This window comes from Oncorhynchus tshawytscha, linkage group LG05, assembly GCF_018296145.1.
Source record: "Oncorhynchus tshawytscha isolate Ot180627B linkage group LG05, Otsh_v2.0, whole genome shotgun sequence".
In the NCBI taxonomy this organism is placed as follows: Eukaryota; Metazoa; Chordata; class Actinopteri; order Salmoniformes; family Salmonidae; genus Oncorhynchus; species Oncorhynchus tshawytscha.
This window is the reverse complement of record NC_056433.1, coordinates 78565849-78588267: the sequence shown is the minus strand read 5'-3', so window position 1 is coordinate 78588267 and position 22419 is coordinate 78565849. Positions and strand designations below refer to the sequence as shown.

Below are 22419 nucleotides of genomic sequence, written 5' to 3'. Positions count from 1 at the left end.
ACCTATACAAACTATTGCAAAGTAAAGTAGTGTACTGTGATGGAATTAAAACCAACGTAAATGAAGACAGAAATACCCATAGAAGCCAGAAGCAAGGTTTGTATGATGACGTGTAATCCTGAGAAAGAGGTCTCTGTTTGAATGGTCTGCAGAGTATAAAACTGCTCAAAGTAGGAGAGGAAGACATCACTATGACCATCCACATGCAACAACACCAATGTCGGTCCAGAAACACACAATTATATAGCAGTCATTATTATCAGTAATTATCTTAATAAAAGAGTGGAATATCTTATTGCTGATATTGTGTCTAAGCATTGGCCTGCATAACAAAAACTGGTGGAGTTACAAAATGCTGCCAACAGTCTGTGAAATAGTAAGAATAACTGTTGGAGTATGTGAGTAAATTGTGTACTGTAAGCCACGCAGTAAGCGGTTTACAGGTCGAATGTTCAAAGCATATTATATTGTACTGAATGTATGTCTCAAACATTGACAGATATTGTAATATGGAGAGACAGTTGCCAAGCACACAATAATAAACACACATTTGTATTGCTGTGCAGTTCCTCTTTCTCAGTATTACATTAGTTCTAATGTTATACACCTGACAATAATAGGACTAACTTGGTTCAGCTGGAAGCAGTGACTTGTTTAGTTAGCTAGATTCAATTCAGATCTGAATACACCATAAACAGACAAATAACAGTTGTTTTTTTTAACTGATTTTTTTTCTTCAATTTTTCTTTTATACACAAAAACAACAGTCAATAGTACCCAAGATGCATGCTGGATCTGTACGTCAAAAGAGGGAATAGGGACACAGTCATATACACTTTTATTTTCTTCAAAACTGTTTTTTTTTTCTTATATTTTCTTTTGAAATGATTCTGTTTTTGTATAAGCTGTACTCCTTGAAGCTGTGCTGGGTATTGTGATCAGATAGCAGTGGCAAGAACACAGAAGACTCCGAGTGAGAATCTCAACATATTCAAACCTCACTGGCTGCAAATAAAACTTTGCAGAACTGCTTGAGGGCAACAAGAAGAACAACAGACATTATAGCTACATAACAGTCCTGGGGTACTCTAGGAAACCTAAGCCTGCATGGCCCTGTACCTGTACTCCAACTTAGTGTTTGGTTTTCACACAGAAAACTGTTAAGTTAAAACAGTCAAAAAGTAAACTTGGGTAACATGTATATGTTGGTTCGGCCCCCCTTCCAAACCCTTAGAAATGTATTTCCCTCCCAAAGTCTCATAGTATGTGCAGCAAATCTTGCCCCCAAAAAAAAAAAAAAAAAACAACCACTGACCATGGTTCCACAGAAACACACCGGTGGCGTTCTCTCATAAACACATCTCTGTCCCTGACCCCTGACCCCTAACCCTTGATAGTAAAGGACAGGAATATTGCATGAGTTCTGGAGTGAAAGAGCAAAAGAAAGGACAGTTGCTTTCTGTCCTGCAGAGACTGACAATCACTTGTTCTCTTAAGACAAACCACTGGACAGGGGGAAACTCATTGTACTTGTCTCATATACACCTTTCCAAGCTGAGAGGGAGAGAGAGCAACCATCTCTCCGACTGGATCAACGTGTGCAAATATATGACTGTGTTGTGAGAAAACAAGAGACAGACACAGGGAGTGTTTTTGGTGAAGTAAGAGGTCTTTACAACCTTAACAAAACTAAAAGAGGAATCACACCAATGACACGCATAGTAAAATGGACCAATGAACTCACTCACATCACGAGTGTGGAGAGAAACCTGGTTAACCAGGAAAATACAACCCTGGGTTAAGAATGAATCTGCCTGTATCTCTCCTTGCCTTCAAAGTGGAGAAAACAATAGGTCTAATTTAAATAGACAAGACTGCGAGGCAAACTATCCTCAACCACACTGCTTTAGTGAGGACAGCCAAATCAATGTCCTTTAGTATAGATCCTATACCTCAAATATCACACAGGAACATCTATCCCCAATAATTCATTATTATCATACTTCATGATAATTACTGTTACTGATAATTAGCATTATCACTAAGAGGGGATGCTAGCTAACTATACGGGACACTCACTCACTCACTCTGACAACCTAAATGCTAGCTAGCTACTGTACCATATTAACTTCTGCGTTCTTTTGCAAGCAAGACAATGGAAATAATATAAAACACGGAAACAAACATCCCTTTCGAAACTATCAACAACTAAAGGCTAAATATGAAGTCAACTGAAATCTTTGGTCTCAATGCCAGGGGGAAGTACACAGAGAAAAACTAGAGGAGCAACACGACTAAATCAAGCGGAAGAAAAGAAGTACATATTTAGCATCATAGATGAGAAATGCTTTGACTTACTGCAGAAAATGGCGGCTTAAGATGAGACAGTATTCCCTAGAACACTACTTTTGACCAGAAGTAGTGGACTATATAGGGAATAGGGCACCGTTTAAGATGCAAAGAGTGTGTGCAATATCAGACAAGCTCTCATCAACAAACATAATCTTAGCATATCTCTGAGAAAGTTTACAAAGCACCTCCTTCCTTCCCTCCTTGCAAAGAAGCTTAATATGATTTCTGTGACATAAACATGTGTAATTATATATCTTTAAAAGTCAACCCAGTCCTGCTCTCCATAGAACAACAAAAGAGATATTTTCTTTAATATATTTCTATATATATATTTCAATATAAAGACATTCAACAGTGAGCGATGCAACAGTTCAAGTAATAGAGGCAGACGCCTACAAGGCTCCCAGTAAAAACCAAAAGTCAACTTAATAACAACCTTCAAACCATGGTGGAGGACAAGATAGGAGAGGAGACTGAAGTGAAGATTCGCAGGGGCTCTACAACTACGGAAAGCCTCACAAACCTAGCAAAGCAGGGCCACTGAGCAGGAGATAGACACCATTATAATTAATAGACACCATTATAATGACTAGACACCATAAGAAACATATAGATACCATTATAATGAATAGACACCATTAGAAAGAGATAGACACCATTATAATGAATAGACACCATTAGAACCAGATAGATACCATTATAATTAATTGACACCATTAGAACCATATAGACACCATTATAATGAATAGACACCATTAGAACCAGATAGACACCATTATAATTAAAGACACCAGGTCTAGCCTACTGGCTGGGTGTTGTCAAACATGGTTTTACCAGTCTAGATATTAAAGTGGGTTTTGTTATGAAACTGTTATGTAGCAAAAGGGTAGCCTAGCATCCTGCCTGAGGGTCCACAAGGATGAGGAGACACAAACACATGTGCATCTACCAGAACAGCCTGATCCAGTTGTACATTCAACATAAACTCGGAGTCCCTTCCTTCCCCCAGTACACCATATCACCCCCCAGGAGTGACTCTAGTCTTTAGAGGTGTCATGCCACTCCCCCCCTCCCTTGCATGTGTTCCCTATCAAGGGCTTTCAGCTCCTCCTGTGGCCTAGTGACCCCCCCTGCCTCCTCTGGCTTATCTTAGGGCACTACTCCAAGGGCATTGAAAGGGGTGGGATGTAGGGTAGATAAAGGTGATTGGCTCAAAGGTTAAGTGCTGTGGTGGAGGAGATACAGGGGATATACTCAGCAGGGAGGGAGGACTAGCTACTACCAAGGCTGCATCAGTCATTCATTTATTCAACATGAGGGTTACACTCCACCACCACAAAGCTAGATAACAATGGCCTTAACGCTCCTCCTCATTCTGACGCTAACACTCTCAACCATACTGGTTTCCACTGGTGTGACCCCTTCACTGTACTAGTTTACATTAGTTGACCCCTTCACTGTACTAGTTTACATTAGTTGACCCCTTCACTGTACTAGTTTACATTAGTTTGACCCCTTCACTGTACTAGTTTACATTAGTTGACCCCTTCACTGTACTAGTTTACATTAGTTGACCCCTTCACTGTACTAGTTTACATTAGTTTGACCCCTTCACTGTACTAGTTTACATTAGTTTGACCCCTTCACTATACTAGTTTACATTAGTTTGACCCCTTCATTGTACTAGTTTACATTAGTTTGACCCCTTCACTATACTAGTTTACATTAGTTTGACCCCTTCACTGTACTAGTTTACATTAGTTGACCCCTTCACTGTACTAGTTTACATTAGTTGACCCCTTCACTGTACTAGTTTACATTAGTTGACCCCTTCACTGTACTAGTTTACATTAGTTTGACCCCTTCACTGTACTAGTTTACATTAGTTGACCCCTTCACTGTACTAGTTTACATTAGTTTGACCCCTTCACTGTACTAGTTTACATTAGTTTGACCCCTTCACTATACTAGTTTACATTAGTTGACCCCTTCACTATACTAGTTTACATTAGTTTGACCCCTTCACTGTACTAGTTTACATTAGTTGACCCCTTCACTGTACTAGTTTACATTAGTTTGACCCCTTCACTGTACTAGTTTACATTAGTTTGACCCCTTCACTGTACTAGTTTACATTAGTTTGACCCCTTCACTATACTGGTTTCCACTGGTGTGACCCCTTCACTATACTAGTTTACATTAGTTTGACCCCTTCACTATACTGGTTTACATTAGTTTGACCCCTTCACCATACTGGTTTACATTAGTTTGACCCCTTCACTATACTAGTTTACATTAGTTTGACCCCTTCACTATACTAGTTTCCATTAGTTTGACCCCTTCACTATACTGGTTTACATTAGTTTGACCCCTTCACTATACTAGTTTACATTAGTTTGACCCCTTCACTATACTAGTTTCCATTAGTTTGACCCTTTCACTGTACTAGTTTCCATTAGTTTGACCTCTTCACTATACTAGTTTCCATTAGTTTGACCCCTTCACTATACTAGTTTCCATTAGTTTGACCCCTTCACTATACTGGTTTCCATTAGTTTGACCCCTTCACTATACTGGTTTACATTGGTTTGAGCCCTTCACCATACACTCTTAGAAAAAAGTTTTTTTCAGCTGTCCTCATAGGATAAGCCATTTTAGGTTCAAGGTAGATCCCTTTTGCTTCCAGCTAGAACCCTTTTGGGTAAAACACTCTGTGGAAAGTGTTCTACATGGAACCCAAAAGGGTTAACCTAGAACCAAAATGGTTCTACCTGGAACCAAAAGGGTTTTACCTGGAACCAAACAGGGTCCTTCAAAGTGTTCTCTTATGAGGAAAACCGAAGAACCCTTTTAGGTTCTAGATAGCACCTTTCTTTTTAAGAGTGTACTGGTTCTCACTGGTGTGACCCCTTCACCATGCTGGTTTCCACTGGTAGTTTAGTAGAGACCTTGCAGACGATAGACAGGTGCAGTCTGACTTTGTAACGAGTGTGTTTTCAAAATGTGAATAAACATTTTTATGTGTAACTATCTGTTTGATAAAATTTGGTAGTGGGCCTTACCACACTCACAGTGTTGCTGCCGGGGTGGTGTCTTTACTCCAATAGAGCACAGTAAGGGGCAGAAATTTGGAGGGGGCTTGCTCCTCATAGTTGTAAACAAGGGCTGAACTTGTCCCATTTACAACAGCTGTCTTAGTGACCCTGAGAACAAAATCAACCCTCTGCTGCAGCACTACCCTCTCCTGTCAACAAAGCCTTCAAATAGGGCCTGAGGTTAACACAGTCAGAGAGGGGACAACTGTCTGGGAGAGACAGGACCCTCCACACGTGCCCATTGTCTGTCTGAGAGATGGCTCATTGGATAGGCAGCAAGGAGAGCCAACGGTAAAACAGTAGACAAGAACAACAGCCAATCAGAATAGAACGTTTCATATCAGGAAGTAGAGGTGACTGAATATACTGGAAATTGCAGATTGTAGTTTTGTTTGTCATTTTGTTAATGTTATTGTACAATGTTATAATGGTTTTCTTTTTATTTATTTTTTGAAATGTTTCCACTGGTTATAAAGTCAAGCACCAAGTATGAGGTTTGAGTGAAACACACATTTAAAAAAAAAAAAATCTAAATATTTTTTTTGTAGGTTGTTGAAATAATTCGCTCTTCAAAAGCTTCACTGTGCACTTTGATGATCTGTCCTGTGAGTCTGTCTGGGACCTGGGTTAGTTCAGCTCTCCGGGTGACTGCTAACCTACATAATCATAACGCAATGTTGGATTGCACGTTCTTCAAGTTTTAATCGTCATCATCATCACGTAAAGCATGTGTCGTCAGCTTGGAACCCCTCCGCCCCCTACCTGCTCTCAGATCAAAGCTTATTGTCTCAAAGGTTCTGTAACCAAAACAACAAGTCCCTGTTTGTTTTAAACAGACTTTAGCACATACATACACCTTCTTGTTTTAAAACCACACATAAAACGTCTTTCAGCTTCTAAGGTTGTTTGTTTCTGGTGTCAGACTGTACGGTGCGTCCTTGCCTGGGCTCTCCTCTTAGATAAGTGCTTCTAACTCGACGTGACCGGAATCCAGACGGTCAAACCCATCGACCAACTCAGTCTGTGCGTACCATTTGGTTTAATCCAAACCTTTCAGTATAGTGGACGAACACTGGCCCAAAACTCTGCTGTATGTGTGGTATCAAACAAAGCAAGCTCTCTATTTTCTCTTCTCCGTTCATACAGACTAAGAAAAACACAATGGTGGACCTTTCTCTCCTCATGCCAACTTTGGTCTCTGTACGGACTGTAACATTGTGATTGTAACGTTACCGTAACTTACAATGTGTCAAAGGAAATAGGATCCAGCCAAGCAAGAAAACAAACTCACTCTCCATCTCTGCTTAATATAAAAGCTTTTTTCTTTTAAGACGACAAACCCTTTTTTAACTCCCGCATTGTGGCCCCTTTCGACTCTTCCCTCCCTTCCACTGTCTGCTTCTATCGTCCTCCCCATTCCCCCTCCCCAACCCTTCAGCAGCAGTCTATATGGAGAAACACTCTGAACAACTGTCCTTCATTTGTTATGCTACATTATTTTTGCTTCTCATACGGAGAGGGACAGAGAACACTCGACATCATCATCTCTTGCATTTAGCAAATAAGCAGTAAACCAAAAAATTAAGATAACAAACTCTGCAAAAAAAAGTAAAAGGAATGAAATAAAAGAATCATTTGGGCAAACAGACGGACGACGGGAAACAAAGCCTCAGAATGGAGTGTTTTCATGATGATGTTTTTCTGTAAAAGAGTCCCGGCTGGAGTTTAGGTCACCTGAAACTCGGCTCTTCTCCTTTCCTTACGTTTTTTCACATTCACAAACATTTAAAACTTCCTTGTGCAAATCAAGCAGTCTTTACAAAGAATGCCCTCCAATTGTTCTAGTAAAAATATATATAACTCCAAGGTGGCTGACGTGTGTTGCAGCAAGTGTTTATGTTGCTTTTTTCCCCTCTCTCAGGTGTTTTTCTCAGGTTCTGGGTACTAGTTTGGATTATGAGGCTGACCCCTGTACCCCCCAACCCCATCCCCCTGTCCCCTCATCCCTCCTGGGGCTGGGTAGGTAGGGTGGGTAGTCTGTTGGGGTTCTGGGCGGGGGGGGGCTCATCTCCGTGGGGAAGGGCCGGAGGAGGAGGGCATCTGTGTGTAGACCGGGTAGGCCAGGCAGACGTTGAGGGAGTCGTTGTGCTGGACCAGGGAAGTCTGGTGGTAGTGCAGGACCAGGTCTTTCAGAGAGCTGTACAGGTTGTAAGGTTCAGCGAAGCCGTAGCCCTTCGGTGTGCTGAAAATCACACAGTGCTTCACCTCACCCTCCACACTGCAGAGACGACAGAGAGGAGGTGTTAGTACTAGTCTAACTGAAAACAGAGCAGTTGGACATGGACACCTGCTTATATAACAGCAGTTTTTCACACACTCACATAACATTATTGAACTACCACAACTTAAAAACAATTACCATGGTACATCATCAGTACAGAGACTCATTCACTAGTAAATATTGAGTCACTTACACTACGGAGCATACATAGCTAGTATAGACTACAGTACTTACACTACAGAGTATGCATAGCTAGTATAGACTTCAGTACTTACACCTCAGAGCATGCATAGCCAGTATAGACTTCAGTACTTACACTACAGAGCATGCATAGCTAGTATAGACTTCAGTACTTACACTACGGAGCATGCATAGCTAGTATAGCCTTCAGTACTTACACTACAGAGCATGCATAGCCAGTATAGACTTCAGTACTTACACTACACAGCATGCATAGCTAGTATAGACTTCAGTACTTACACTACGGAGCATGCATAGCTAGTATAGACTTCAGTACTTACACTACAGAGCATGCATAGCTAGTATAGACTTCAGTACTTACACTACGGAGCATGCATAGCTAGTATAGACTTCAGTACTTACACTACGGAGCATGCATAGCTAGTATAGACTTCAGTACTTACACTACAGAGCATGCATAGCAGCCTTTCTTGCTACTCTCTCTAATGAGGAAAGCTCCATCAGGTTTGCCCAGTAGGAGGTCTTCAGACTGGGTTCTGTTCAGGTCTCCTACAAACCAGGTCTTTTCATCATAGTGTGGCAGGTTGTCATCCTCCTCTGTACTGACAAAGTACCCTCTACAAACACAGGAGACAGGGGAAAGAGACAAGCATAGGGTTTAGCAGGGATTCATTTTAGTTGATGGATTTATGATGTAGCCAAAATATCAAATGATTGCCTCAGATTTACGGGGCATTCAGAAAGTATTCAGACCCCTTGACTTTTTCCACATTTTGTTACGTTGCAGCCTTATTCTAAAATTGATTAAATACACTGTTTTCCTAAGCAATCTACACACAATACCCAATAATGACGAAGAGAAAACAGGTTTTTAGATTTTTTTGCCAATTTATAAAAAATAAAAAGCTGAAATAGTTATTTATATAAGTATTCAGACCCTTTGCTATGAGACTCGAAATTGAGCTCAGGTGCATCCTGTTTCCATTGATCATCCTTGAGATGTTTCTACATCTAGACTGGAGTCCACCCGTGGTAAATTCAATTGATTGAACATGACTTGGAAAGGCACACACCTGTCTATATAAGGTCCCACAGTTGACAGTGCTTGTCAGAGCAAACACCAAGCCATGAGGTTGAAGGAATTGTCCGTAGAGCTCCGAGACAGGACTGTGTCAAGGCACAGATCTGGGGAAGGGTGCCAAACAATTTCTGCAGCATTGAAGGTCCCCAATAACACAGTGGCCTCCATCATTCTAAAATGGAAGAGGTTTGGAACCATGAAGACTCTTCCTAGAGCTGGCCGCCCAGTCAAACTGAGCAATCAGGGGGAGAAGGGCCTTGGTCAGGGAGGTGACCAAGAACTCGATGGTCACTCTGACAGAGTTCTAGAGTTCTACTGTGGAGATGGGAGAACCTTCCAGATGGACAACCATCACTGCAGCACTCCACTAATCAGGCCTTTATGGTAGAGTGGCCAGATGGACGGCACTCCTCAGTAAAAGGCACATGACAGCCTGCTTGGAGTTTGGCAAAAGATACCTAAAGACTCTAAGACCATGAGAAACAAGATTCTCTGGTTTGATGAAACCAAGATTGAACTCCTTGGCCTGAATGCCAACATCACGTCTGGAGGAAACATGGCACCATTCCTACGGTGAAGCATGGTGGTGGCAGTATCATGCTGTTGGATGTTTTTCAGCGGCAGGGACTGGGACACTAGTCAGGATCGAGGGAAAGATGAATGGAGCAAAGTACAGAGATATCCTTGATGATAACCTGCTCCAGAGCGCTCAGGACCTCAGAAGGTTCACCATCCAACAGGACAACAACCCTAAGCACACAGCCAAGACAACGCAGGAGTGGCTTCGGGACAAGACTCTTAATGTCCTTGAGTGGACCAGCTAGAGCCCAGACTTGAACCCGATCGTTCTCTGGAGAGACCTGAAAATAGCTGTGCAGCAATGCTCCCCATCCAACCTGACAGAGCTTGAGAGGATCTGCAGAGAAGAATGGGAGAAACCCCCCGAGTCTGCCAAGCTTGAAGCATCATACCCAAGAAGACTCAAGGCTGTAATCACTGCTGAAGGTGCTTCAACAAAGTACTGAGTAAAGGATCGGAATACTTACGTAAATGTGACATCTTAAAAAATAAATAAAATACATTTGCAAAAAAATCTAAAAACCAGTTTTTGCTTTGTCCTTATGGGTTATTGTGTGTTGATTGATGAGGGGAAAAAAAGATTTAATACATTTTAGAATAACACTGTAACGTAACAAAATGTGGGAAATGTCAAGGGGTCTGAATGCACTGTACAATCCTACAACATGAGTATAGTGAAAAGATGACTATTGGGAATGAGCAACGCCAATGTGAAGTATATTGCTACAGTATGTCTACATTAGAGAAAGAATGAGCCTTGCAGAATGAGCCTTGCAGTGTGAGGCTGTGAGGTTGGAGGGCTGTGAGGTTGGGGGCTGTGAGGTTGGGGGCTGTGAGGTTGGAGGGCTGTAAGGTTGGGGGCTGTGAGGTTGGGGGGGCTGGGGGCAGTGAGGCTGGGGGCTGTGAGGTTGGGGGCTGGGAGTCTGTGAACCTGGGGGCTGTGAAGCTGGGAGGCTGTGAAGCTGGGGTGCTGTGAAGCTGGGAGGCTGTGAAGCTGGGGTGCTGTGAAGCTGGGGTGCTGTGAAGCTGGGAGGCAGAGGGGCTGTGAGGTTGGGGGCTGGGAGGCTGTGAGGTTGGGGGCTGTGAGGCTGAGGGGCTGTGAGGATGTGAAGCTGGGTGGCTGTGAAGCTGGGAGGCTGTGAAGCTGGGGTGCTGTGGGGCTGTGAAGCTTGGGTGCTGTGAAGCTGGGAGGCTGTGAGGCTGGGGGCTGTGAGGTTGGGGGCTGGGAGGCTGTGAGGCTGTGAAGCTGGGGGCTATGAGGTTGTAGGGCTGTGAGGCTGGGGGCTGTGAGGTTGGGGGCTGGGAGGCTGTGAGGCTGTGAAGCTGGGGGGCTGTGAGGCTGGGGGCCGGGAGTCTGTGAACCTGGGGGCTGTGAGGCTGGGGGCTGTGAGGTTGGGGGCTGGGAGGCTGTGAGGCTGTGAAGCTGGGGGCTGTGAGGCTGGGGGCCGGGAGTCTGTGAACCTGGGGGCTGTGAAGCTGGGAGGCTGTGAGGCTGGGGGCTGTGAGGTTGGGGGCTGTGAGGCTGGAGGGCTGTGAGGCTGGGGGCTGTGAGGTTGGGGGCTGTGAGGCTGGGGGCTGTGAGGCTGGGGGCTGTGAGGCTGTGAGGTTGTGAAGTTGGAGGGCTGTGCGGTTGGGGGGCTGTGAGGTAGGGGTGCTGTGAGGCTGGGAGGATGTGAACCTGGGTGGCTGTGAGGCTGGGGGCTGTGAGGTAGGGGTGCTGTGAGGCTAGGAGGATGTGAACCTGGGTGGCTGTGAGGCTTGGGGGGCTGGGAGGTTGGGGGTCTGTGAAGCTGTGCGGCTGTGAGATTGGGGGCTGTGAGGTTGGGGGCTGTGAAGCTAGGAGGCTGTGAACCTGGGGAGCTGTGAAGCTGGGAGGCTGTGAACCTGGGGAGCTGTGAGGCTGTGAAGCTGGGGTGCTGTGAAGCTGGGGGGTTGGGGGCTGTGAGCTTGGGGGCTGGGAGTCTGTGAACCTGGGGGCTGTGAAGCCGGGGGCTGTGAACCTGGGAGGCTGTGAGGATGGGGGCTGTGAGGTTAGGGGGCTGTGAGGTTAGGGGGCTGGGAGTCTGTGAACCTGGGGGTGTGAACCTGGGGGGGGGCTGTGAGGTTGGGGAGCTGTGAGGCCGTAAGCCTGGGGAGCTGTGAAGCTGGGAGACTGTGAGCCAATGAGGCTGTGAGGCCATGAAGCTGGGGTCTGTGAGGCCGTAAGGCTGGGGGCCTGAGAAGCTGTGAGGCTGGGGGTCCGTGAAGCTGGGAAGCTGCAAAGCTGGTGGACTGTGAAGCTGGTGGGCTGTGAAGCCTTGAGGCGGTGAGGCCGTGAAGCTCGGAGGCCATGAGGCTGGGGGTCCGTGAGAACTGGGAGGCCATGAGGTTGGGAGGCCGTGAGGCTGGAGAGCTGTGAGTCTGGGGGACTGTGAGGCTGGGAGAGCTGTGAGTCTGGGGGACTGTGAAGCTGGGAGGCTGTGAAGCTGGGGGACTGTGAGGCCTTGAGGCGGTGAAGCTGGGGGCCGTGAAGCTCGGAGGCTGTGAGGTTGGGGGCTTTGAGGCTGGGGGCTGTGAGGTTGAGGGGCTGTGAGGTTGGGGGCCGGGAGTTTGTGAACCTGGGGGCTGTGAAGCTGGGAGGCTGTGAACCTGGGGTGCTGTGAGGCTGTGAAGCTTGGGTGCTGTGAAGCTGGGAGGCTGTGAGACTGGGGGCTGTGAGGTTGGGGGCTGGGAGGCTGTGAAGCTGGGGGCTGTGCGGTTGGGGGCTGTGAGGATGTGAACCTGGGGGCTGGGAGGCTGTGAACCTGGGGGCTGTGAGGTTGGGGGCTGTGAGGCTGGGGGCTGTGAGATTGGGGGCTGGGAGGCTGGGGGCTGTGAGGATGTGAACCTGGGGGCTGTGAAGCTGGGAGGCTGTGAACCTGGGGGTGTGAACCTGGGGGGCTGTGAGGTTGGGGGCTGTGAGGCCGTAAGCCTGGGGGCTGTGAAGCTGGGAGTCTGTGAGCCAATGAGGCTGTGAGGCCATGTAGCAGGGGGCTGTGAGGCCGTAAGGCTGGGGGGCTGTGAAGCTGTGAGGCTGGGGGTCTGTGAAGCTGGGAGGCTGTGAAGCTGGTGGACTGTGAAGCTAGTGGGCTGTGAAGCCTTGATGCGGTGAGGCGGTGAAGCTCGGAGGCCATGAGGCTGGGGGCCGTGAGAACTGGGAGGCCATGAGGTTGGGAGGCCGTGAGGCTGGAGAGCTGTGAGTCTGGGGGACTGTAAAGCTGGGGGCTGAGAGGCCTTGAGGCGGTGAAGCTGGGGGGCCGTGAAGCTCGGAGGCTGTGAGGTTGGGGGGCTGTGAGGATGTGAAGCTGGGAGGCCGCGAGGCTGGGAGGCCGTGAGGCTGAACTCTGAACACTTACTCATCTGTGTTCTCGTTCTTGATCCCCAGCCACTCATTAATTCGTTTCTGACGCACTCCTTTGTGATTGAGCCAGCTGCAGAGAGAGAGAGAAAGAGAGAGACAGACAGACAAAGAGAGGAGAGAGAGATAATGAAAAGAGGAGAAATTACTAAAAAACGTTTGAGTTACAGCCCTTCTTTCGTTATGTACGTCATTCCTCCATTTAACAGATGACAAAATGTATTTAATTAGTAGCACTCCCACAACCCTTCTGAAGAAATCTATGTATAGAAACTATGCAGGCCTGGTAATGCTAGGTAATGCTCTTGCAGGATTCCTAGAACCCATGGCCTTTCTATCCCCAGGCAGCCCAGGGACTTCCCAACAGAGAGTCTGCTGTAGCTAAGAGGAAGCACAAGCTTAATATGGCAGCTCTCCAGTTAACCCCGTAGGAGCTCCAGGTAAGCTGTCTGGGTTACTTACACAATGTACTGGTCCCTACTACAGCCTTATAGCGTGTTAACTCTTTACTCCGTCATAGACTACTTACACAAGGTACTGGTGTTACTCTATGTTAACTCTTTCCTGTCTGAGTAACTTACACAAGGTACTGGCCTCTCTAACCCCCGCACATTTACTCTGTACCGGTACCCCCTGTTTATAGCCTCCACATTTACTCTGTACCGTAACACCCAGTATATAGCCTCCACATTGACTCTGTACCGTAACACCCTGTATATAGCCTCCACATTGACTCTGTACCGTACCCCCTGTTTATAGCCTCCACATTTACTCTGTACCGGTACCCCCTGTTTATAGCCTCCACATTTACTCTGTACCGGTACCCCCTGTTTATAGCCTCCACATTTACTCTGTACCGGTACCCCCTGTTTATAGCCTCCACATTTACTCTGTACCGGTACCCCCTGTTTATAGCCTCCACATTTACTCTGTACCGGTACCCCCTGTTTATAGCCTCCACATTGACTCTGTACCGTAACACCCTGTATATAGCCTCCACATTGACTCTGTACCGGTGCCCCCTGTTTATAGCCTCCACATTGACTCTGTACCGTAACACCCTGTATATAGCCTCCACATTTACTCTGTACCAGTACCCCCTGTTTATAGCCTCCACATTGACTCTGTACCGTAACACCCTGTATATAGTCTCCACATTTACTCTGTACCGGTACCCCCTGTTTATAGCCTCCACATTGACTCTGTACCGTAACACCCTGTATATAGCCTCCACATTGACTCTGTACCGGTGCCCCCTGTTTATAGCCTCCACATTGACTCTGTACCGTAACACCCTGTATATAGCCTCCACATTTACTCTGTACCGGTACCCCCTGTATATAGCCTCCACATTGACTCTGTACCGTAACACCCTGTATATAGCCTCCTCGTTGACTCTGTACCGTAACACCCTGTATATAGCCTCCACATTGACTCTGTATCGTAACATCCTGTATATAGCCTCAACATTGACTCTGTACCGTAACGCGCTGTATATAGCCTCCACATTGACTCTGTACCGGTGCCCCCTGTTTATAGCCTCCACATTGACTCTGTACCGTAACACCCAGTATATAGCTTCCACATTGACTCTGTACCGTAACACCCTGTATATAGCCTCCACATTGACTCTGTACCGGTGCCCCCTGTTTATAGCCTCCACATTGACTCTGTACCGTAACACCCAGTATATAGCTTCCACATTGACTCTGTACCGTAACACCCTGTATATAGCCTCCACATTGACTCTGTACCGGTGCCCCCTGTTTATAGCCTCCACATTGACTCTGTACCGTAACACCCTGTATATAGCCTCCACATTGACTCTGAACCGTAACACCCTGTATATAGCCTCCACATTGACTCTGTACCGTAACACCCTGTATATAGCCTCCACATTGACTCTGTACCGTAACACCCTGTATATAGCCTCCACATTGACTCTGAACCGTAACACCCTGTATATAGCCTCCACATTGACTCTGTACCGTAACACCCTGTATATAGCCTCCACATTGACTCTGTACCGTAACACCCTGTATATTAGCCTCCACATTGACTCTGTACCGTAACACCCTGTATATTAGCCTCCACATTGACTCTGTACCGTAACACCCTGCTCTTTAATTGTTTGTTACTTTGTTTTTTACTTATCTATTTTTTAATTAACACTTATTTTTCTTAACCTCATTGTTGGTTAAGGGTTTGTAAGTAAGCGTTTCACTGTAAGGTAAGTTAACCCTTTCGTGTATAGTGTACTTACACAAGGTTCTGGTGTTACTCTATGTTAACTCTTTCCTGTCTGAGTAACTTACACCAGGTACTGGTCTCTGATCTTGCGGAGCTGGATGAGGTCAGGTTTGAGGCTGTTCATCTTCTTGTCTGTCTCTCTGTTGTCCAGCGCCTGAGTCTTCAGGTCCTGCTCCAGACTAATCTTACTGTCGTGGATCTCCCCCAGACGAGACTTTAGCTTCTCATAGTTCATCATGATCCTACAGGACCGAGAAGAGGGAGGAGAGAGGGAAACAAGAGGTGAAGGAGGAGGGGAGGAGGGGAGGAGAGGGGGAGGAGGAGAGTGGGAGAGGAGAGGAGGAGGAGGAAGAGGAGGGGAGGAGGCAGGGAAGAGAAGGAGAGGAGAGGGGGAGGAGGAGAGAGGGAAAGGAGAGGTGGAGGAGGAAGAGGAGGGGAGGAGTAGGGGAGGAGAAGGAGAGGAGAGGGGGAGGAGAAGGGAGGAGGAGAGGGGAGAGGAGAGGAGGAGGAGGAAGAGGAGAAGATGTGGGGGAGAGGGGGAGGAGGGGAGGAGGAGAAGGGGAGGAGAAGGGGAGGGGGAGAGTGGAAGGGGAGAGGAGGAGGAAGAAGAGGAGAAGATGTGAGGGAGAGGGGGAGAGGGGAGGTGGAGAGGGGGAGGAGAAGGGGAGGAGGAGAGGAGGAGGAGGAAGAGGAGAAGATGTGGGGGAGGAGAAGGGGAGGATAGGGGGAGAGGGGAGGAGGATGGGTTAGGATACTGCATATTGTTTGCGTACTACTGTGCTACTACTACCATTATTCAGAACTATGTCCATCACCATCACAACATAAGATTCTGTTCAAAGCTTAAGGTCAATCCAGACACCACTAATCTGTACACAAACAATACTTTGCCTGACGACAAATAGAGAGCATACCTCTCAATCTCCTTGTCGTTGCCCTCCCGGCGGAAGCGCTCCATGTAGTCCTTGCTGTAGCGTTCCTGTGTGTGACACTGCTCCTCAAAGATCTTGATGGTCTCGTTGAAGGCCTCGATGGCCGTTCTCTTCATCTGAATCTCCTGAGAGGGTTAACACGATATCAGGGCCATCAATCTTCCACTCGTCAGCTCAATAATGCTGCAACTTTCCAATGAATAAAGTCTACCTATCTATCGTGTCGATGTATCTGCCTGGCACAGACATAATTACTGCTTTATCATGATTAAAATAGAACATAGTTGGTGGTAGTTACTAGGTCTGTTTTGGGTTTAGTGATGTGAGTGTAGTGTAGTGTGTGGTATGATGTGCTAACGGTGTAGTGTAATGTGTGGTATGATGTGCTAACAGTGTAGTGTAGTGTGTGGTATGATGTGCTAACGATGTGGTGTAGTGTGTTGTATGATGTGCTAACGGTGTAGTGTGTGGTATGATGTGCTAACGATGTAGTGTGTGGTATGATGTGCTAACGGTGTAGTGTGTGGTATGATGTGCTAACGGTGTAGTGTGTGGTATGATGTGCTAACGGTGTAGTGTGTGGTATGATGTGCTAACGGTGTAGTGTAGTGCGTGGTATGATGTGCTAACGGTGTAGTGCGTGGTATGATGTGCTAACAGTGTAGTGTGTGGTATGATGTGCTAATGATGTAGTGTGTGGTATGATGTGCTAACGATGTAGTGTGTGGTATGATGTGCTAATGGTGTAGTGTAGTGCGTGGTATGATGTACTAACAGTGTAGTGCATGGTATTTTTATTTTATTTTTTTATTTCACCTTTATTTAACCAGGTAGGCAAGTTGAGAACAAGTTCTCATTTACAATTGCGACCTGGCCAAGATAAAGCAAAGCAGTTCGACACATACAACAACACAGAGTTACACATGGAGTAAAACAAACATACAGTCAATAATACAGTATAAACAAGTCTATATATAATGTGAGCAAATGAGGTGAGAAGGGAGGTAAAGGCAAAAAAGGCCATGGTGGCAAAGTAAATACAATATAGCAAGTAAAACACTGGAATGGTAGATTTGCAGTGGAAGAATGTGCAAAGTAGAAATAAAAATAATGGGGTGCAAAGGAGCAAAATAAATAAATAAATAAAATAAATACAGTAGGAAAAGAGGTAGTAGTTTGGGCTACAATATAGGTGGGCTATGTACAGGTGCAGTAATCTGTGAGCTGCTCTGACAGCTGGTGCTTAAAGCTAGTGAGGGAGATAAGTATTTCCAGTTTCAGAGATTTTTGTAGTTTGTTCCAATCATTGGCAGCATAGATTTGGAAGGAGAGGCGGCCAAAGAAAGAATTGGTTTTGGGGGTGACCAGAGAGATATACCTGCTGGAGCTGGTGTTACAAGTGGGTGATGCTATGGTGACCAGCGAGCTGAGATAAGGGGGGACTATACCTAGCAGGGTCTTGTAGATGACATGGAGCCAGTGGGTTTGGCGACGAGTATGAAGCGAGGGCCAGCCAACGAGAGCGTACAGGTCGCAATGGTGGGTAGTATATGGGGCTTTGGTGACAAAACGGATGGCACTGTGATAGACTGCATCCAATTTGTTGAGTAGGGTGTTGGAGGCTATTTTGTAAATGACATCGCCGATGTCGAGGATTGGTAGGATGGTCAGTTTTACAAGGGTATGTTTGGCAGCATGAGTGAAGGATGCTTTGTTGCGAAATAGGAAGCCAATTCTAGATTTAACTTTGGATTGGAGAGTTTACAGTCTAGCCAGACACCTTGGTATTTGTAGTTGTCCACGTATTCTAAGTCAGAGCCGTCCAGAGTAGTGATGTTGGACAGGCGGGCAGGTGCAGGCAGCGATCGGTTGAAGAGCATGCATTTAGTTTTACTTGTATTTAAGAGCAATTGGAGGCCACGGAAGGTTTGACACACTGAACTCTATCAGAGAAGTAGTTGGTGAACCAGGCGAGGCAATCATTTGAGAAACCAAGGCTGTCGAGTCTGCCGATGAGGTTGTGGTGATTGACAGAGTCGAAAGCCTTGGCCAGATCAATGAATACGGCTGCACAGTAATGTTTCGATGGCGGTTAAGATATCGTTTAGGACCTTGAGCGTGGCTGAGGTGCACCCATGACCAGCTCTGAAACCAGATTGCATAGCAGAGAGGGTATGGTGAGATTCGAAATGGTCGGTAATCTGTTTGTTGACTTGGCTTTCGAAGACTTTAGAAAGGCAGGGTAGGATAGATATAGGTCTGTAGCAGTTTGGGTCAAGAGTGGCCCCCCCTTTGAAGAGGGGGATGACCGCAGCTGCTTTCCAATCTTTGGGAATCTCAGACGACACGAAAGAGAGGTTGACAGGCTAGTAATAGGGGTGGCAACAATTTCGGCAGATAATTTTAGAAGGAAAGGGTCCAGATTGTCTAGCCCGGCTGATTTGTAGGGGTCCAGATTTTGCAGCTCTTTCAGAACATCAGCTGACTGGATTTGGGAGAAGGAGAAATGGGGAAGGCTTGGGCGAGTTGCTGTGGGGGGTGCAGTGCTGTTGACCGGGGTAGGGGTAGCCAGGTGGAAAGCATGGCCAGCCGTAGAAAAATGCTTATTGAAATTCTCAATTATAGTGGATTTATCAGTGGTGACAGTGTTTCCTATCTTCAGTGCAGTGGGCAGCTGGGAGGAGGTGTTCTTATTCTCCATGGACTTTACAGTGTCCCAGAACTTTTTTGAGTGTTGAGTGTTTTTAGTGTTGAAGGAAGCAAATTTCTACTTGAAAAAGCTAGCCTTGGCTGATGATGTGCTAACAGTGTAGTGTAGTGTGTGGTATGATGTGCTAACAGTGTAGTGTAGTGTGTGGTATGATGTGCTAACGGTGTAGTGTAGTGTGTGGTATGATGTGCTAACGATGTAGTGTAGTGTGTGGTATGATGTGCTAACGGTGTAGTGTAGTGCGTGGTATGATGTGCTAACAGTGTAGTGTAGTGTAGTGTGTGGTATGATGTGCTAACGGTGTAGTGTAGTGTGTGTGTGGTATGATATGCTAACGGTGTAGTGTGTGGTATGATGTGCTAACGATGTAGTGTGTGGTATGATGTGCTAACGGTGTAGTGTGTGGTATGATGTCCTAACGATTTAGTGTGTGGTATGATGTGCTAACAGTGTAGTGTAGTGTGTGGTATGATGTGCTAACGATGTAGTGTGTGGTATGATGTGCTAACAGTGTAGTGTAGTGTGTGGTATGATGTGCTAATGGTGTAGTGTGTGGTATGATGTGCTAACGGTGTAGTGTCGTGTAGTGTGTGGTATGATGTGCTAACGGTGTAGTGTAGTGTGTGGTATGATGTGCTAACGGTGTAGTGTAGTGTGTGGTATGATGTGCTAACGATGTAGTGTAGTGTGTGGTATGATGTGCTAACAATGTAGTGTAGTGTAGTGTGTGGTATGATGTGCTAACAGTGTAGTATAGTGTGTGGTATGCTGTGCTAACGGTGTAGTGTAGTGTGTGGTATGATGTGCTAACAGTGTAGTGTAGTGTGTGGTATGATGTGCTCACAGTGTAGTGTAGTGTGTGGTATGATGTGCTAACGATGTAGTGTGTGGTATGATGTGCTAACAGTGTAGTGTCGTGTGTGGTATGATGTGCTAACGGTGTAGTGTGTGGTATGATGTGCTAATGATGTAGTGTGTGGTATGATGTGCTAACGGTGTAGTGTAGTGTGTGGTATGATGTGCTAACGGTGTAGTGTAGTGTAGTGTGTGGTATGATGTGCTAACGGTGTAGTGTAGTGTGTTGTATGATGTGCTAACAGTGTAGTGTAGTGTGTGGTATGATGTGCTAACGGTGTAGTGTAGTGTGTGGTATGATGTGGTAACGGTGTAGTGTAGTGCGTGGTATGATGTGCTAACAGTGTAGTGTAGTGTAGTGTGTGGTATGATGTGCTAACGGTGTAGTGTAGTGTGTGTGTGGTATGATATGCTAATGGTGTAGTGTGTGGTATGATGTGCTAACGATGTAGTGTGTGGTATGATGTGCTAACGGTGTAGTGTGTGGTATGATGTCCTAACGATGTAGTGTGTGGTATGATGTGCTAACGATGTAGTGTGTGGTATGATGTGCTAACAGTGTAGTGTAGTGTGTGGTATGATGTGCTAACAATGTAGTGTGTGGTATGATGTGCTAACAGTGTAGTGTAGTGTGTGGTATGATGTGCTAACGGTGTAGTGTGTGGTATGATGTGCTAACAGTGTAGTGTAGTGTGTGGTATGATGTGCTAACGGTGTAGTGTAGTGTGTGGTATGATGTGCTAACAGTGTAGTGTAGTGTGTGGTATGATGTGCTAACGATGTAGTGTAGTGTGTGGTATGATGTGCTAACAATGTAGTGTAGTGTGTGGTATGATGTGCTAACGATGTAGTGTAGTGTGTGGTATGATGTGCAAACGGTGTAGTGTAGTGCGTGATATGATGTGCTAACGGTGTAGTGTAGTGTGTGGTATGATGTGCTAACGGTATAGTGTGTGGTATGATGTGCTAACGGTGTAGTGTGTGGTATGATATGCTAACGGTGTAGTGTAGTGTGTGGTATGATGTGCTAACGGTGGTGTAGTGTGTGGTATGATGTGCTAACGGTGGTGTAGTGTGTGGTATGTTGTGCTAACGGTGTAGTAGTGTGTGGTATGTTGTGCTAACGGTGTAGTGTAGTGTAGTATGTGGTATGATGTGCTAACGGTGTAGTGTAGTGTGTGGTATGATGTGCTAACGGTGTAGTGTAGTGTAGTGTGTGGTATGATGTGCTAACGGTGTAGTGTAGTGTGTGGTATGATGTGCTAACGGTGTAGTGTAGTGTGTGGTATATTATGTGCTAACGGTGTAGTGTAGTGTGCGCTGTACGGTACCTGTGAAGTCTTTGTGTAGTCCTCATAAAGCCGGTCATACTCCTTGCTCTTCTCTTGGTATTGATTGTGATATTCTTGGAGTTTCTTCCCCACCGCGTCAATGTTGTCCTCTTTCACCAGCTGGTCCTGAGAGAAAGTAAGAGAATGAAAGAAAGAGAGAAAGAGTATTAGAGGGCGATACATTGACATTAAGTGCCGAGAGAGAGAGACAGAGAGAGAGACAGAGAGAGAGAGAGAGAGACAGAGAGAGAGAGAGAGAGAGGGAGAGACAGAGACAGAGAGAGAGAGAGAGACACAGAGAGAGAGAGAGAGACAGAGAGAGAGAGAGAGAGAGAGAGAGAGAGAGAGAGAGAGAGAGAGAGGAAGAAGAGTACAGGAGTGGAGGGAATAACCTGTCTGATTGTGCTTACAGAGGGAGACTTCCTATTGGCCTCATTAATTCAGGACCCATGATGACTTGCTCTATGTGCTAAGGGGCGGAGGTCTCTGAGTAATGACTGGCTGAGCACGGGAGCCACGCCAGGAGAGAGAGAACGAGGGAATGAGGGAAAAAAGGAATAAATGCAGGAGCGGTCTTTTGACATGGAGGATGTGTGTCATTATTTAGGCGGCAGTGAGGAGCAGCAGTGAGGAGCAGCAGTGAGGAGCAGCAGTGAGGAGCAGCAGTGAGGTGCAGCAGTGAGAAACAGCAGTGAGGTGCAGCAGTGAGGTGCAGCAGTGAGGTGCAGCAGTGAGGAGCAGCAGTGAGGTGCAGCAGTGAGGAGCAGCAGTGAGGTGCAGCAGTGAGGAGCAGCAGTGAGGAGCAGCAGTGAGGTGCAGCAGTGAGGTGCAGCAGTGAGGTGCAGCAGTGAGGTGCAGCAGTGAGGAGCAGCAGTGAGGAGCAGCAGTGAGGTGCAGCAGTGAGGAGCAGCAGTGAGGTGCAGCAGTGAGGAGCAGCAGTGAGGTGCAGCAGTGAGGAGCAGCAGTGAGGTGCAGCAGTGAGGTGCAGCAGTGAAGAACAGCAGTGAGGTGCAGCAGTGAAGAGCAGCAGTGAGGAGCAGCAGTGAGGAGCAGCAGTGAGGAGCAGCAGTGAGGTGCAGCAGTGAGGTGCAGCAGTGAGGTGCAGCAGTGAGGAGCAGCAGTGAGGAGCAGCAGTGAGGTGCAGCAGTGAGGTGCAGCAGTGAGGTGCAGCAGTGAGGAGCAGCAGTGAGGAGCAGCAGTGAGGTGCAGCAGTGAGGTGAGCAGCAGTGAGGAGCAGCAGTGAGGTGCAGCAGTGAGGTGCAGCAGTGAGGAGCAGCAGTGAGGTGCAGCAGTGAGGTGCAGCAGTGAGGAGCAGCAGTGAGGTGCAGCAGTGAGGAGCAGCAGTGAGGAGCAGCAGTGAGGTGCAGCAGTGAGGT

At 46.6% G+C, this 22419-nt stretch overlaps 1 protein-coding gene across 5 annotated transcripts in view; it reads right to left on the bottom strand.

The window, feature by feature from the left end:
• Window positions 1-6872: 6872 nt before the first annotated feature.
• Window positions 6873-22419, bottom strand: part of LOC112234933 (phosphatidylinositol 3-kinase regulatory subunit gamma) — a 352082-nt gene continuing 336535 nt past the window's right edge. For all 5 annotated transcript variants that reach the window (XM_042322419.1, XM_042322420.1, XM_042322421.1 and 2 more), the window contains 6 exons: window positions 21044-21169; window positions 16130-16272; window positions 15281-15457; window positions 12964-13038; window positions 8373-8546; window positions 6873-7725 (listed from right to left, as the gene is read on the bottom strand). In XM_042322419.1, the coding sequence (XP_042178353.1) occupies window positions 7512-7725; window positions 8373-8546; window positions 12964-13038; window positions 15281-15457; window positions 16130-16272; window positions 21044-21169 (909 nt within the window). In that variant the 3' untranslated portion in view covers window positions 6873-7511. The remainder of the gene's footprint in view (window positions 7726-8372; window positions 8547-12963; window positions 13039-15280; window positions 15458-16129; window positions 16273-21043; window positions 21170-22419) is intronic.